At 39.6% G+C, this 15,777-nt stretch overlaps 1 protein-coding gene across 5 annotated transcripts; it reads left to right on the top strand.

Annotated features, from left to right (window-relative positions):
• Positions 1–32: 32 nt before the first annotated feature.
• On the top strand, positions 33–13,914 carry TRPV1 (transient receptor potential cation channel subfamily V member 1). 5 transcript variants are annotated; one of them, XM_062623501.1, is made up of 17 exons: positions 33–3,006; positions 3,517–3,546; positions 4,807–5,122; positions 5,648–5,814; positions 6,118–6,270; positions 6,664–6,804; positions 7,172–7,470; positions 8,085–8,261; positions 8,463–8,627; positions 8,908–9,003; positions 9,629–9,699; positions 10,326–10,491; positions 11,231–11,297; positions 11,715–12,031; positions 12,518–12,645; positions 12,895–13,010; positions 13,573–13,914. In XM_062623501.1, exons 3-17 carry the CDS (start codon positions 4,821–4,823, stop codon positions 13,737–13,739), a joined length of 2,532 nt encoding a protein of 843 aa, XP_062479485.1. In that variant the 5' UTR covers positions 33–3,006; positions 3,517–3,546; positions 4,807–4,820; the 3' UTR covers positions 13,740–13,914. The 5 variants fall into 5 exon arrangements, 3 of the variants coding, with proteins under 3 accessions (XP_062479485.1, XP_062479487.1, XP_062479486.1); XR_009965770.1 differs by having other exon boundaries at positions 11,715–11,898; positions 12,518–13,010; positions 13,573–13,605; XR_009965771.1 differs by lacking the exon at positions 13,573–13,914 and having other exon boundaries at positions 11,715–11,898.
• Positions 13,915–15,777: the final 1,863 nt, after the last annotated feature.

Genomic DNA, 15,777 nt, shown 5'->3' with positions numbered 1-15,777 from the left:
GGGTGTACACATTTTATTGCTCTGTCATTCCCATTTGTGAAATAAGAAGTAATTACCACATTGAATTTGACTGAGTGACTAGGAAAGATCTATTAGCTTTCTGCATAAAATGATACTTAATGTGAGGCTCATTTTCCTGGTAGGAAATAGGCTTAGAAAGACTAGGAGAGATGAGTAGCTACAGACTTAGTCTGTAACTAAGATATGTAGTTACAGCCTAAGTCTGTAACTTAAGTCTGGTGTTTTCATTAGAGATTTCTTGTTCTTAAGCTGTCTCACAATATACATAGATATAGGCAGCACACTAGATGTCAGCCTTGTTTGAGGAGTTTGGTGGCTGTTGTATGAACAAATACAGTTTTCTAAAGTTGTCTCTGTAAAAGATGGAGTACCACAATCAGAGTAATGAGCTTTAATACAGCAGCTTCCAGGCTGGGCTCTAATCTCTTTTTAATGTCAAGTATTGCTCATCTGAATTCCCTTTAAATGTCCAAGTTTTTATCTCATGTTATGCTTGTAAAATTTTTTTCTCCCCCTATGCTTTATTTTAAAACGAAAACAGGTATACTTTTTCTGTCTAAATCAAGATGGGTGTACACCTTGTTGCTCAAATGAGATTGGGAAGCAAGTAAGATAGTTTTGTGTTATCTAGATACACTTTCATTACATAGAAGCATGTATTTTGACTGAAATATGGATGTGTATTCCTGTCTTACACATCAGCAACATCAGTGACTCACTTTTGTAGTGAGAATGCTGTTCTGAAATCTAAATTGCAGAGATAGATTCATTTCCATCTTCCTCCACCCGCTCTCCATGCATCTATTTCATGCTGTGTTTAGGGAACTATCAGCATACATAGGAATTACAGAGGAAGTATAGGCTAGATTAATGGTTTTATAGAAAATCTGAATTACTTATATGTTGTTTTCTTTTTTATGTTTTTATAAAGTATTTTTGTATCAGCAGATGTGCTTTCAATTTTCTTGAATAACTGGAAAGAGCTGATAATACTATTCAAGCATGCTGTTAACTTTTGTTTCCAGAAGCTGGTAAAATTGTGGTCAGGTTTTAGGTTCTATTAGTGAAGGCAAGACCACCTCTGCAGGCCTGTAGGCTGGATTCAGATAGGTCTTTAAGAACTTCAGCACATATGCTGATGTTTTTCCTTTTACAGTGATAGAGAGGGCTCTTAGTTGGTAAAATCACTCTCAAGCACAGAAATTGCACAAAGCCTGTGCAGCAGGTTGGATGCAGGCCCAAGAAAGAAAGTTCCTTCTTGTTTCTAACGGGCCTATTTTGATAAGCATCCACATCTCCTTATTAGTTTATATCTTTAAACCAGGTCCCTGCTGAGAACGGAATATGGTATGTCCCAGCAACTGTTGCAAAAAGCAATGGAGTGCTGCTGCTAAGAAGCAGATAACATCTTCGCAAGAAATACAGGTCAAGGAGGCTGATGAAGGGGACATCAAAACATAGCAGAAAGTTCCTGAAGTGTGTGCATCAGAGCATGGGAGGACTGAGAGGAGCTGATGCCTGGTATGGGAAGAGAGAGAAGAAGCATTTAGCAAAAAGGACCAGGAGGAAGCTAGAGACTGAATAAGGGACATCCTCCACTGATCCTTATAACTTTCTTACTGAGTCTCTGCTTTGGAATGGTGAAGGAGTTAATAATAATGTTGGATGAGATGGCTCTGCTCAGCAAAGTTCCAGGAGCACCAGCTAACAACCTGCCTTATTGGTAATCTGTACTTATGCATTAATAAATAGGCATTTTATTTCTTCAGAGTGCAATGCCTTAGGGTGTTTTAAGTAGTATAATTAGTTTGCTATTAAATAGGCAAATATGTTATTCCTTTATATATATATAGAAAGATAGCAAGACTAGAAAGATAGTTACCTTTTGCAAAACATAAACTACATAATTTTGTTGAATAATTTCATGTTCAAACTTGAAATGTCAGGAGCTGGAAGTTTAGAGGTTGCTTTGAGTCTAACAGCTACAGCCTCAGCTCAGCCTGCTGGAAAAGCTGTTTCTCTAGACTAGATTTTGGCAGCAGGTTCTTATACAAATCATATATTTAACAATGTATGACACAGCTTTTCATTTTTCAGGGTATTAGATCCATCCTGGATTAGATACGGATTCTTTTTTTCCTAATGACATTAATGTTTAGAAGCTGTTACATACATGTATATATTAATTAAAACATATTAGGAATATGGGATGATAGAATGACTTTAGGACTTTCTTTCTTCCTCAGCTCTGTCCAGAATCAGCTTATCTTTAAAATACTTGGTGGGCCTTTACACCCAAGAAAGGTGTCCAGAAAGATGACTGATCTCAGATAAGAGCTGTGGCGTGTGTTACATGGTTTGGTAAATTTAATTGAAACTGTGACCCACAGAGACAATTGCTGTCTGGTGGTTTGGAATTTTTTTGCAAGCTTGAGTGTATTTATGAAGAGGAAATCTGGAGAAGCATATCCATTACTAAATGCAATTAAAGGGGAGGGAAAAACAACAGCAACTTACTGCAATTCTTGTAAAGAGCTTTGCTAAACTCCTGGGAATAAAAGCCGCTGATGCTTCTGGTTCCAGAATTGTTCTTAATGATCTTATTACTCTGTTCTCTGTTCTAGTGAACTTCCCTTGATTCTAAAAATCATCAGACACATAGAACACTTTTGCAGACAGATGGAGAAGCAAACTCTGAGGGCTTTTCAGTCCAGGCACCTTGGAAGAGGAATATCCAGCACCAAATTTCTGTAGATCAGAGGGTGCTTATGCAGACTATTGACTGGACTGTTTTTCAGAAGACAGGATTTTGTGCTGTACTTGAAAGCTGTGCGTGTATATTTGAATAGCACAGCTTTAGCTGTTTGTAAAGTCTCTTTATTATTTATTGTAAGTTCTGATGTGGTTAGACACTCTGTCATAAATATTTCCTTGTCTCATTTATTGTATCGAACTTCAGTGCGCCCAGGAATCAAAGAGTTCAGGTAGGTTATGAATTTTTAGGCTATATAATTATTAGTTTATTTTTTCTTTTTAAGATTCCTTCCACAGAATTGTGCAGTTTATTTCCCTTGCAAATTGATACTCCTGAGGAAATGCAGCTTTGTCTTTATTATCAAAGATATTAACAACAGGGTTGAGAAATGAAAGCACACATCATGACTAACCTAGGTTTGAGAAAATTGCCAGGGGGACAGGACTGAGTCTCTTCTGTGGATTTTAATACTGCACCTATTCAGTGGAAAACAAGGGATTCCATTTTCCACAGCCATCTCACTGATGGTTTTGGCTTAATCCATATTAATTTAAAGACAAATAATTAAACCTGTACATGGCTGTATTCCCAGTGTATTTTTTATAAAACTATAACTTTTTTCACTGCAGTATTGTTTTTCTCTATTTTTAGTATCATATTCCAAATGGAAATATTTTTCTATGTATGATTTCTTATTTATAGGACAATTAAGCTAATAAGATACTATGTTTATCCTTTCAGTGATTCTAAGGACACAAAGAACTTGAAAGGTGAGCACAGAGGACGTTAGTATTTCATCTGTACTACACTGTGGTGCTTCCAGTAACCCTAAATGTGCAAGTATGCAAATTCATGTTTTCTTTACGTATTGTACAAAATTATAGAAAACGCAAATGCCTGACAAAAGTTTCTTTCCTATCCTGCTTGCACAGAAAAATGTAAGGGACCCTTAATGTAAATATTAATTAGTCTTATGGAAGTGAAAATTCAGCTTTAATGTGTAGTGTAGGTTTGCAGACAAGCCCTCAGAATATTTTTGTGACGAGAAACAACCTTGATGCGTGTTTATGATGTTGTTTTCACACTGAATATACAGATAAGATTAGTGACTACTATAATTTGGTTTATAATTGAAGACTTCTTAAAGATTTTGTAACTTTCCTGTGCTCAAAGCTGTAAGATTTCCAAGCAACCTGGGAGTTCAGAGTATGTTTTTAAGGCTGATCAGAGCTCTCTAAAAGCAGTTCAGATATGATGCATTCCTGTCTCCACTATTGGAGTTCCAGAATATTTTGCATTCAGTGGCATAAAGACCAACATCTGTCTGATTAAAACAGTTTGGTAAGAAAGCAGGAAAAGCCTGCTATACTTTCAGTATAGTATATTTGTTAACTTGTGTCTAATTCTTTGTGGTTGTAAATCAGACAAGATCAGACATGTGGTTTTGCAGTCATCTCTTATCTGTGGTAACCTTTCCCTTTCTATCTCATGTTTGAAGTGATACTCATCTCAAGAATCACACGCTCCGATTTTCACTGGGCACTGCTGTAATTCTGGTGAAGCCATTAAGTGATAATTTTCCAATACGCAGGAAGCCCTCAGTGCTCAGCATCCCTGAGCTGCTGTTATGGCACACCTGGTGTTTTTCACATGCCTGATAAAATCCTGAGAACATACCGTGGCACAAAACAGAAAGTAGAGAAGAAAAACAAAGATTGTTCAGGCTTTAACAATGATTGGAGGGGGGAAGTAGTCAGGTCTGCAGTGGGGTTGCTGGCAAGATCTGGGGCACTCTGACTTGCTTTCTCCATTCTGAAATAGGTAAGGGCAGTGGGGACAGTAACAAATAGCATGGAGATAATGACCTACTAAATTGTTTCACCTCTCTAGTGAATGTATCCATCTGTCTCATTTCTAAGATGAGAGTAACCAATCCATTCCCTGCTGTTTCTGGAGAGTACTTCTAGGCAAAACGGGAACTCATAGCCCTGTGAAGTGCTGACTTGAGGTGTTTGTGTCATTCCCCACAGGCTGCTTGCTCATCATGTCTTCTATTCTTGGGAAGATGAAGAAAGTTGGCAGTTCTGACATGGAGGAATCTGAAGCGACAGATGAACACACAGATGGGGAGGACTCCACGCTGGAAACGCCTGATAGCTTCCAGAGTACACTCGGCACCAAGGTCCAGCCACCCAAAAGCAACATCTTTGCAAGACGTGGGAGGTTTGTGATGGGGGATAGTGATAAGGACATGGCTCCCATGGACTCCTTGTACCAGATGGATCACCTGTTGGCACCTTCTGTCATCAAATTTCATGCCAATTTGGAAAGGGGGAAACTTCACAAGTAAGTTTGCCTTGCAAGATTTGGTTGTAATGAATGATTTGACAGCTGCAGACTGTTTCTTGGAGCAGCATTTGTTCTCTCCACGAGTGTGCCCATTTTTTCAGTTTCAGTGTTTTCTATGCCAAAATAAGGAGTGTGTTGCCTATGAAAGTGACAATAGCTGTTGTCTCTTGACATCTCTGAAAATATATTCCATGTATATTTTGCCCAAATTTAGCAGTAGACCTTAATTCTGTTTAGTGAATGGACATTGTTCAGAATGATAACGTGGGCTTGCCTGGCTCCCAGCCCGCAGTTAAGCTGTTGTGCACAATACCTCTGTTAAACCTTGTTCTCAACTTTCAGCAACAGATACGTAAATTTTTCAGGACAGTTGCTTGCAGACTTTGTTGACCTCAGAGACTTTGCAGATCCATCTCTAGTGCTTATTATTTCACACAAGAAAATGAAAAATAGTGTTGTGGTAGTTTATAAAAAGTTATGCTAAATATCTGACTTCAAGTAACTGAAATTCTCCCTTATTAGGCTCCTATCTACAGATTCCATCACAGGCTGCTCAGAAAAGGCTTTTAAATTTTATGACCGCAGAAGGATCTTTGATGCTGTAGCCCAAGGCAACACAAGGGACCTGGATGATCTGCTGCTCTACCTTAATAGAACCTTGAAGCATCTCACAGATGATGAGTTCAAAGGTACCCTTTAATTTCACATACCTTAAGTTGCCCTCTTTTTCTTCTAGCAGTGCTCCTGAGATTGAAATAAAAAACCGTAATTGTGTTCAGTGTCTGCAGGAGGTCCTCTAATAGCCAGTGCTTCCTTATTGATTGGGCAAAAATACATTGATTGTAAGGTTACAGGAGAATTCAGAAAAGTTGCAATTTTCTGTCAAACCCTGTATGAGCTCTTGAAAAGAAATTCATTAATTCCTGCATGCCCAGGAGTAGATAGGAGGCTTTCAATCACTTCTGTATAGCTTCAATTTTTTTGTGCTATAGAGCCAGAAACTGGGAAAACCTGCTTACTGAAAGCCATGCTGAATCTACATGATGGGAAAAATGACACTATTCCCTTGCTGCTGGATATTGCAAAGAAAACTGGAACTCTGAAAGAGTTTGTTAACGCAGAGTATACGGACAATTACTACAAGGGTAAGAGAAATGACTGCTGCAGTGAATACTCTTGGTGCTAAGTCTGAAGATAGGGTTAGGCAGGGCTTTCAAACAGCCTTCTGCATGAGGCCTTATGCCTGAGGATGCAGCACCCAAAGTTCCAGTGTGTGATTAACAATCAGTGCATTCATTCTAGGGCAGTGTTCTGTGAGGTGCAATATTCTGCCATTTTTTATACAGTGATTTAATAGCAAGCTCAGGGGAGTTGCATTTGCTCTCTGTGCCATCATTTTTTTTGTTCAATTACAGAGCTTTTTATTCTGCAAAGCTCTCAGTTCCACCATCTTACCTGGAGCTGGACAAATTGTCATGCCTGAAAGCTCTCAGTCTATATTAAATGTTGAAGATTTCATCTAATGAATGTCTCTGTAGGCCAGACTGCACTTCACATCGCCATTGAGAGAAGGAACATGTACCTGGTGAAGCTCTTGGTCCAGAATGGAGCAGACGTTCATGCAAGAGCCTGTGGGGAGTTCTTCAGGAAAATCAAAGGGAAACCTGGCTTTTATTTTGGTAGGGGTGAGCATAGTATGGGCTTAATGCTAGGATAGCTCAATCAATAATCCCAAATGCAAGCTGTTAAATAATCCTGTTTATGTGGGACTGGAGACTCTGTAGCCTCTGTATCCTGGGCATTGTATCCTTTGAAAGGTTGTAACCTTCTGTCAACTGTCCTTCCAGTGCTTTTTTAAGGAGCCATGTTTCTGTGATGCAGTTAAACCAGAGCAGATGTGATTGTAACAACTGTCACAAAAAATGGTGATAGTTGTTATACAGGGAAATTGACCTCACAGTGAGAGATGAAAACAATGTGACCTTTCTGTTCATGTATGTGTAATAATGGGCTTTCTGATAACTCATTCCCATTGCTTGCCCATAGGGGAGCTGCCTCTGTCCCTGGCTGCCTGCACCAACCAGCTTTGCATTGTGAAATTCCTCCTTGAGAATCCCTATCAGGCTGCCAACATCGCTGCTGAGGACTCCATGGGCAACATGGTCCTTCACACACTGGTGGAGATTGCAGATAATACTAAGGATAATACCAAGTTTGTTACCAAGATGTACAATAACATATTGATCCTTGGTGCCAAAATTAATCCAATCCTGAAGCTAGAAGAACTCACCAACAAGAAAGGGCTGACTCCTTTAACTCTGGCAGCCAAAACAGGGAAGATAGGGGTAGGTGAGCAAATGTCTGTCTCATTACTGTACCAAGTTATACAGTGTACATGCAAAATAGTTATGTAGGACAGATTTTATCACTGCTTACTGTTAGGGCCTTTTAGTTAAGAGGAACCAGTGCTGCAGTTTAACCTGCAAAACTATAGTTTTCACCCGCCAAACTTAAAGGCTACAAAGTGTGTGTGTCTGTACCCAGCTTGCATTACTCATACATGACTGGTATGCAGGCAGCCCAAGTGGAAACAGAAGGTGGATCTCTGCTGTCATCTGAACCACTACGGGCCGTGTACTTTGGCTGATATAACTCATCTTTTGGCAGTCCCCATTCCAAATGGCTGCATGCTCAGAGATGTGTAACGTACATCTCTGCTTTTCTCTTGCAGTTTTGAAACCAGTCATAGCAAGTTGGAAGTGGTATTTGTATTGCATGTCTCCCAGCATCCAGTCAGAAAATTAATAGTGTTCACTTCAGACTTTGATCTCTGCAGTGTTCCAGTCATTTGACTTCAGTTAATCTAGGGAGAAATTAGTCATCCTGTCTTGTGGAGATACCAAGGAACTAGAAGTCCATTAGCACTGAAATGTTGGTTGTATTGTTCTTTTGCAATTAGATTTTCGCTTACATCCTCAGACGAGAGATCAAAGATCCTGAGTGCAGACATTTGTCTAGGAAGTTCACTGAATGGGCTTATGGACCTGTCCACTCATCCCTTTATGACCTGTCCTGTATAGACACATGTGAAAAAAATTCAGTGCTTGAGATTATTGCCTACAGCAGTGAAACCCCAGTGAGTATGCACCTCCTTGGCATTTTATTCACTGTTGGGGAAGAGCTCCTGCTCTTTTGCCTTAGTTCTGTAAAACAGCAATCTCCCCTCCTGAGTCTAAGCACTAGAGGGAACATTTGCTGAAGATGAATATCATTGCTGTTTCCAGAGCCTACTATGTACTGGTCCTGTCAAGATTCTTCTCTTTTTCCTTCCACTCAGAACCGTCATGAGATGCTGCTGGTGGAACCCCTTAACAGGCTGTTACAAGACAAGTGGGACCGGTTTGTCAAACACTTATTTTACTTCAACTTCTTTGTCTATACCCTGCACATTATCATCCTCACTGCAGCAGCCTACTACAGACCTGTAGAGAAGAAAGAGAAGGTATGTTACTCTTGGCATATATTAGGGGAACCACCCAGTGCATGATACCCCAGATCTGCCTCCCATTTGAATGTATGCTCTTAACATCAGGATTTTCCTCTTTCCTGAGGATAGGGGGGAGGTTTTGACCCTGCTGGCTCCCAGTCTTGCCCCCTTGCGGCAACCTATTCAGAAAATTAATGTGTTCCCTCAGAAATACAGTTGCTTTCAGCTGCTAGGAAGGACCTGGCTTTGCCATCTCCAGTTCTGCTGAACATACCTATCATTCTGTCTTACACAGCCTCCCTTCACATTTGGTCACAGCACTGGGGAATATTTTCGAGTGACGGGAGAGATCCTGAGTGTATTGGGAGGTCTCTATTTTTTTCTCAGAGGGGTAAGATATTTGAAACTTTTCCTTCTGCTGTTTGAGTTGGTGTAGGAGAGAATCAAACATGCCTTTCCTGTTCATTAGCATTGGCTGCTACAATGATCCTTGTTGTAGTTGAGAACTACACATCTTTTTTTCTTGGCCTGATTAGGAGTTCTCCAGTTACTAATGAGCTAAGGTACAGTTTCATCTATTGTATAAAAAAATTCTATCTTTAGAAGCCAATGAGCATCTCGATAATTAGCCTAGTCAAGGCTTAAAAACGGGATGTTGCAAATAGCCAGGCCTCTATTAAAGATCACCCGTCTTAGCTTAAAGTCCCCCTGCTTTCCCTTGGCAGCCAATGGGGAGTGTGCAGTAAAACACAGTCCTCAAACCAATGACTTGTCTTCAAAAAGGTGTTGTCTTCAAAAGAGGTGCCAGATGAAAGAGAAACCAAGTGTCACTTGAAGAGTCTTTCCTAGATCTTGTGCCAGTGTTGGTTTTCAATTATTCTGGGAGATGTTTAATAGGTACTAGCTTCCTGGTATATGTATCAGTGCTTAGTCGATGCATTCACATGGGATACTTAATCCCTCCATGGATGCAAACCTGGTCTTCATTCCCCCACCCCTTTTTTTTTTCTTTTCAGATACAGTATTTTGTGCAGAGGCGCCCGTCATTCAGGACACTGATAGTTGACAGCTACAGTGAGGTTCTTTTGTAAGCTCCAATATCTTTGCATTTCAGTGTGTGAGATCTGTAACTTTGGCTGAAGCCATTTGTAATTGGTAGATGCTTTACTGTAATTTCCTGGGTCCTTACAAAATAATTGCCAGTGGATAACATAGCACTTGGAACAAGCAGGTCTGGATCGGTACCTGATTGGGAGGTAAGGCAAATGGAGTGTAAGAAGTTCAGTAACTGTGTCATGCAGCAGAGTTAGGAATAGATCTCTAAGTTGGGCTTGCAATCAAGTGTAAGCATTGGATGTGCAGAAATCCTCCTATTCCTGAAGGGAGCTTTGCCTCTCAATAATTTGGGCTGTTTCTCCCCCTAGCTGGAGTGCAATTAAACAGGGCAATTTCATGGGTCTGTGGAAAGAGTGGGAGTGCTGAAGAAACTGGTGTTTTCAAGGCCTTTTCCTCCCTCCAGTAACAAGGAAGAGCAGGGATGAGCCTACCGGAATTTGTATGTGGGCAAATGGCGTAGATTGCAAGAGGAATTGTAGAGTTTAAGAAGCAAAAGAATGAAGGGAGAGGAAATGTCTTCTAAGGTTCCTTTGTGTTTTGGAGAATCCTTCATTCTGATGTATTACCTCATGCATTCAGACCATGCTTTTCTTTCAGCTTTGTTCACTCCTTGCTCCTCCTGAGCTCTGTGGTGCTGTACTTCTGTGGCCAGGAACTGTATGTGGCTTCCATGGTCTTCTCCTTGGCACTGGGCTGGGCAAACATGCTGTACTACACCCGTGGCTTCCAGCAGATGGGTATTTACTCTGTCATGATTGCTAAGGTTAGTTCAGTGTGAGTGGGTGATGAGGCCAGCAAAGTGCTCAGATTAGGACACTGCTGCCAACAGCCCTGTTTCCAGGAGAGAAGTTGCCATATCTACATCCATGATGTCAGTGGGAAATCTTATACCATCCTACTGCACTTGGTCATTATTTTCTGAATTAAATGATCCAATTTTAAGCTATGTAGAAAAATGTCCTGTTCCTCATCCATGTATTTTATAGTAGATGTGGTATTATTATTAACCCCTATGCTTCAAAACAGCTACAGTTGGATAGGGATGGATTAAAGTAGACTGAGAACAGTGCAGACTGGTGTGGTGGGAAATGGCAAAGCCTTCTATCAGCTGGAAATTTCTTTAGGTATAGTTTAAATGTTACCAAACAGAGCAATATCTAAGAGGCAGTAGTTGGCTAATAAATCTCTATGTATGATGTAGACAGATTGCCCAAGAGGGGAAGAAAGATGAAATTGTCTTAATGTGGTTGATCCTCACAAAGATGAAATTATTTGGCATGCATATGTCTTGCATATGTAAACTGTTGCATAAGTAATGGAGAAAAATGTTTTCTGTATTAAAGTTCTGTTATCTCAGCAGGATAAACAGCTGTTCAGTGCATGAACAGCCACTCAGAGCAAATGCCTTCTTAAGCTGAAGCAGTATATTCTACTAGTTGGGGTTTTTTTGTAGTTTATATTCAAGTTCTAACAGTATAAAAATCTCTTTTTCCATCTTACAGATGATCCTTAGAGATTTATGTCGCTTCATGTTTGTCTATCTAGTATTCCTCTTGGGATTTTCTACAGGTAAGGTCACACTTGGAGTTACTTTTTCTTACCTTAAAGAATCTCAGAAGATTTTATTTTTCAAGTGGCTTTGACTTTGTTTCCAACTAGAACTAACAAATTAACCTTATTACAAAAGAAATATCTCTTCAGAATAACAATTATCTGTAGTAGTTTGTCAGCTTTTCTTCACTGGGTCTCAAACTGCTTTGCAAAGCTGATGGAGAAACAGTCATCCTGTTCTATATAGTTAAAACTGACACAACACCTTCTGAGAGGGTGTCAGTTCAGGCAAATATTTTATAGAGCAGTTTCTCTGGGGACAGTAACCATGAAGATAAAATGTCTTATGTTTATCCTCACTTTCATTGCTCGCAATGGAATTATGATTCCAAATTGTATTTTCATCTTGCATATGTGATTCCTCTTTTGCAACAGCTGTGGTGACTTTAATTGAAGATGACAATGAGGGGCAGGATACAAATAGCTCTGAATATTCCCGATGCTGCCATGTGAAACGAGGCCGCACATCCTACAATAGTCTGTATTATACCTGCTTGGAGCTCTTCAAGTTCACTATTGGGATGGGGGACCTGGAGTTCACAGAGAACTACAGGTTCAAGTCAGTGTTTGTCATCCTTTTGGTTCTTTATGTCATCCTTACGTACATCCTCCTGCTCAACATGCTTATTGCACTGATGGGGGAAACTGTGAGCAAAATCGCACAGGAGAGCAAGAGCATCTGGAAACTCCAGGTACACTGGTTATGTGAGGCTGTTATCCAAGAAAGAGGGTATGGGGAATCACAAATTTTAGAAAGAATCTTTAGGAACTGACAGGTATTTAAGTATCAGGTCACTGCTGCTTTCTGATCCCCTGAACAGTTCCTAAAAAAAGTATATTGGTTCCTTTTCCATGCATATTTGATGCTTTGCCTAAGCAGATGTTCCCAGTGTTCCAGAGATGTTCAGAATTTAAGAAAATAAGTACTTTTGTTATTAGACAAAATTATTTGGGCTTTTGATGATGGAAAATCCTTATCAGACTATGGAGACAGGGATTACACAAGGAGAAAAACAGTCTTTACCAGAACCTCAAAGGCATATCAGTTTTTGTTTGAGGTAAGAAAGAGAACTTAACAGTTCTAATCACAGAGCAGTAATTCAGCATTTTTAATGACATATTAACAGAGGGACCTTAAAACTGCAGCCTTTCAGTGTTCTCTTTTCTTTTACCTATAGAGAGCTATCACAATCTTGGATATTGAGAACAGCTACTTGAACTGTGTGAGGCGCTCATTCCGATCTGGGAAGCAAGTCTTGGTCGGGGTCACACCTGATGGCCAAGATGATTACAGATGGTGCTTTAGGTAACCTGTTTGTATGTCAAATGAACAATCTTTTGTAGACAAATAGCAATAAGGTTTGGTGATGGGAAGCAGAACTTTTCCTATGAAGCACTCTGAGAAGCAGTGTACTGACACTGTCTACAGTAATCAGTTTAATCTGTTTTCTGGGTCAGATCTGAGGCTTGAGAGGTGACAGTTTGTGATCTAAACTCGTTCTGGAGTGGTCTGGTGACCCTTAGAATAGATACTGGTTTTGTGTTCTCTCCCTAGGGTTGATGAAGTGAACTGGTCCACGTGGAACACTAATTTGGGCATAATCAATGAAGACCCTGGGTGCTCTGGGGACCTCAAACGAAATCCCAGTTACTCTATTAAGCCTGGCAGAGGTGAGGGTTTCAGGAACCTAAATCCTAGTATGGGTTTGACACTGGTAATAGAAGCAGCATCAATTAATTGTTAGAGGGCAGTCAGTTCAATGCACTTAATGATAATGGCCGTAGCCAAGTTAATGGCATTTTTAGTCAGCACAAAATGTAAAGGATTAAGTGGACTCATTATTCACATAGCAGTTTTACTCACTGGAATAGAAGCCCCATGGATTCATCATTCCCATTGTAGATTTTTATGAGGTAGATAATATGTGTAAATCCAGAGGAGATAGAACAGTGTAGAGTAGCAGCCAGATAGCCAGGAAGGTACTTCAGAGACCCCAAACCCTGTAGTCTGTGAGCTCAGCATCCAGCAGAGAATAATTTAACTGTACAATCAGTCTCTGCTGGTGTTTACCAGATGAAATATGGAAAGCTCATGGAACAGTATGGGGAAGAAAACCACTAAACCATTTCTTCCTGCTTCTTTCTTCTTTCATCAGCTTCCTATTTAAACCACTTGCATAATTTCTTCTGTTTCTGTGGAGGGTGAAAAATTAACCATTCATTTGCTTTTTAGTTTCAGGGAAAAACTGGAAAACATTGGTTCCGCTTTTAAGAGATGGAAGCAGGAGAGAAGAGACACAAAAACTACCAGAAGAAGTCAAATTAAAACCTATTTTGGAACCTTATTATGAGCCAGAATATTCTGAGATGTTGAAGGAATCACTTCCAAAGTCAGTCTAATCTTATGTTATTTTTCAGAAGGTTAATTGTAGTTGCCTTTGTTGGTTCTCACAAGCAGGACAACTAAAGCACTTTGTTCATAAGAACAGGGATTTCTGGAAAAAGATAGAGGATTGGGGAAATTACAGTGTGCAAGGATTCATAAAATACGCTAAATAAACTACCTGTTGTTTAAGCTCATGCCTTCATGGTTATTTTTAATATAAATTATCAAGAAACTGTACTGCTTGATATTTGCATCTAGGCTCTCTGTGAAGTATTGGAAACAGCTTCCATAGTTGTTTGGGTTTTTTGTTTTGTTTTATAAATAAATAAATAGAGATTTACCCACACTTCTGAGCTGTCTGTAAGTGCACTTTTTTAGTGCAGATTTTTGCAAGTCTTCATCCATTTCTTTTACTCTTTGTAAGTACCCTCATGCATTTCTGAGATGTGAGCTGACATTTGCATTGATTGTTAGCTAACAGGAACTTCACTAAGTTTTGCAGGATGGTGCAAGTGGTCAGGGGCTGTGGATATTCTGTTGATAACCTGAAAATAACAAAATCACCTAGAGAAAAATGGTTATCACTTGATACTGAACAGAGTGGATTTCATACTTCCTGTCTGCTTTTTGATTCTCTTTCTTGTTTTAAAAAGTATTTGTGTGAGCAGTTACAGCCCCGATTTGGTGGCTTTGCAGCCTCAAAAACCAGGCTGTTACAAAATTGGAGAAGGAGGCATAAAAGAGCAGTAAAAATCACCAAGAGTCCAGAGATACGTTCCTATGAGGAATGTTTCCTGGAAAGCAGATAAATAAATGGGGACACAAAGAAAGAAAACAAAACAATGTATAATCTAGAGATGTTATTCTTTTCTCATACACAAGAACAAATATACTCTGTGAAATTTTAAAGGTTGACTAGTCAAAATCAATGAAAGAAATGTTTCTCTTACACTGTCTGAATAAACTCCAGAATTCACAGTTACTGTTACTGAGGCTGAAGGCTTAACAAGATCCCAAACTTGACATTTATTTAGATAACAGATGAACTTTGCACAAAGTAAGAGATAGTGGTTATAGCGAATATATGTTTCAAAGGTCAGATGTATAATAATGTATAACAATAATAATCTTAAAATCAGAAAGTTTTTGTTCTTGACTTTGACAGCAACCACACGGGGAAAGAAATCTGGTGCTGCAAATCCGTGTGGCTGGATTACAAAGAGAATCAGGATCAATATCAGAGAGAAAACAGGCAGATGTTCAAAAAGTACAGATAGGAGCCCTGGAAAGAGAAGAAAGAATAAGAGGAACTTTGGCATCCTCTAGGAAAGTGGCTGGCCAGAAAGGAATTAAGGATCAGAAAATCTGTCCTATAGGCAGCTGGCCCAATATTTCAGTACTGGACCTGTGCAGCTGTGTTGAGCAAGAAAAGGTAAATCGTTTTACCTTCTTTCCTTGTTATGTAATAACTAAAGCACTTAACAGCCTTTAATGCCCAAGTAAAGTGTGCATATACAAATATCCTTAAGCCAACAAGGTTTTTAACCACGTTCCAGGTCAAGTATGTGTACTGTTTCAGTGGTTGTATTTGAAATACAATTGTGCTAAAGTGCTTTTGTGAAGTTGGGCCAGATCATGCAGCTTTCACCAGGGAAAGCTGTCATGCTTGGCCTGTGCCACATGCAAAGACTGCAGTCAGGGAATACTCATATGAGTCATTGAAGTTGAAGAGTTGTATGTATGCTGGAGGGGTCAGTTGCAAATTATTGGGAAAACTGGAAATCAAAGACATAGAAAGCTGAGTCAACCACTGAAAGATAATTTTCATCAATATATTCTGTAATGTTTTTGCATTTAGTAAGATACTGAAACACTCACATTCTTAAAGAGAAGCAATTACTATATTTACATCCAGACTGCCCTTCACTGCTAACACTTGTTAGATGAAGTTTCAGGTTATTTGACATCAATTCTTTTACTGGGGCCAGGATTTTTCAGTGCTCTTTTCTCACGGGGTACCACAGCAGTATACTACAAGAAAACCTCCAAGCA

Source organism: Pezoporus occidentalis, unplaced genomic scaffold (assembly GCF_034315485.1).
Source record: "Pezoporus occidentalis ecotype Australia unplaced genomic scaffold, CSIRO_AGI_Poc_V1 ctg253, whole genome shotgun sequence".
Lineage (NCBI taxonomy): Eukaryota > Metazoa > Chordata > Aves > Psittaciformes > Psittacidae > Pezoporus > Pezoporus occidentalis.
The sequence above is the reverse complement of the archived record's forward strand: the minus strand, read 5'-3'. Positions and strand labels throughout refer to the sequence as shown.

Excerpts from the sequence above, each read along its gene's own strand:
- TRPV1 (XM_062623501.1), top strand. The coding sequence starts at position 4,821 with ATGTCTTCTATTCTTGGGAAGATGAAGAAAGTTGGCAGTTCTGACATG. Across the intron at positions 5,123-5,647 it reads GAAAGGGGGAAACTTCACAA|GCTCCTATCTACAGATTCCA; the intron begins GTAAGTTTGCCT and ends CTCCCTTATTAG. Across the intron at positions 10,492-11,230 it reads ACTCTGTCATGATTGCTAAG|ATGATCCTTAGAGATTTATG; the intron begins GTTAGTTCAGTG and ends TCCATCTTACAG.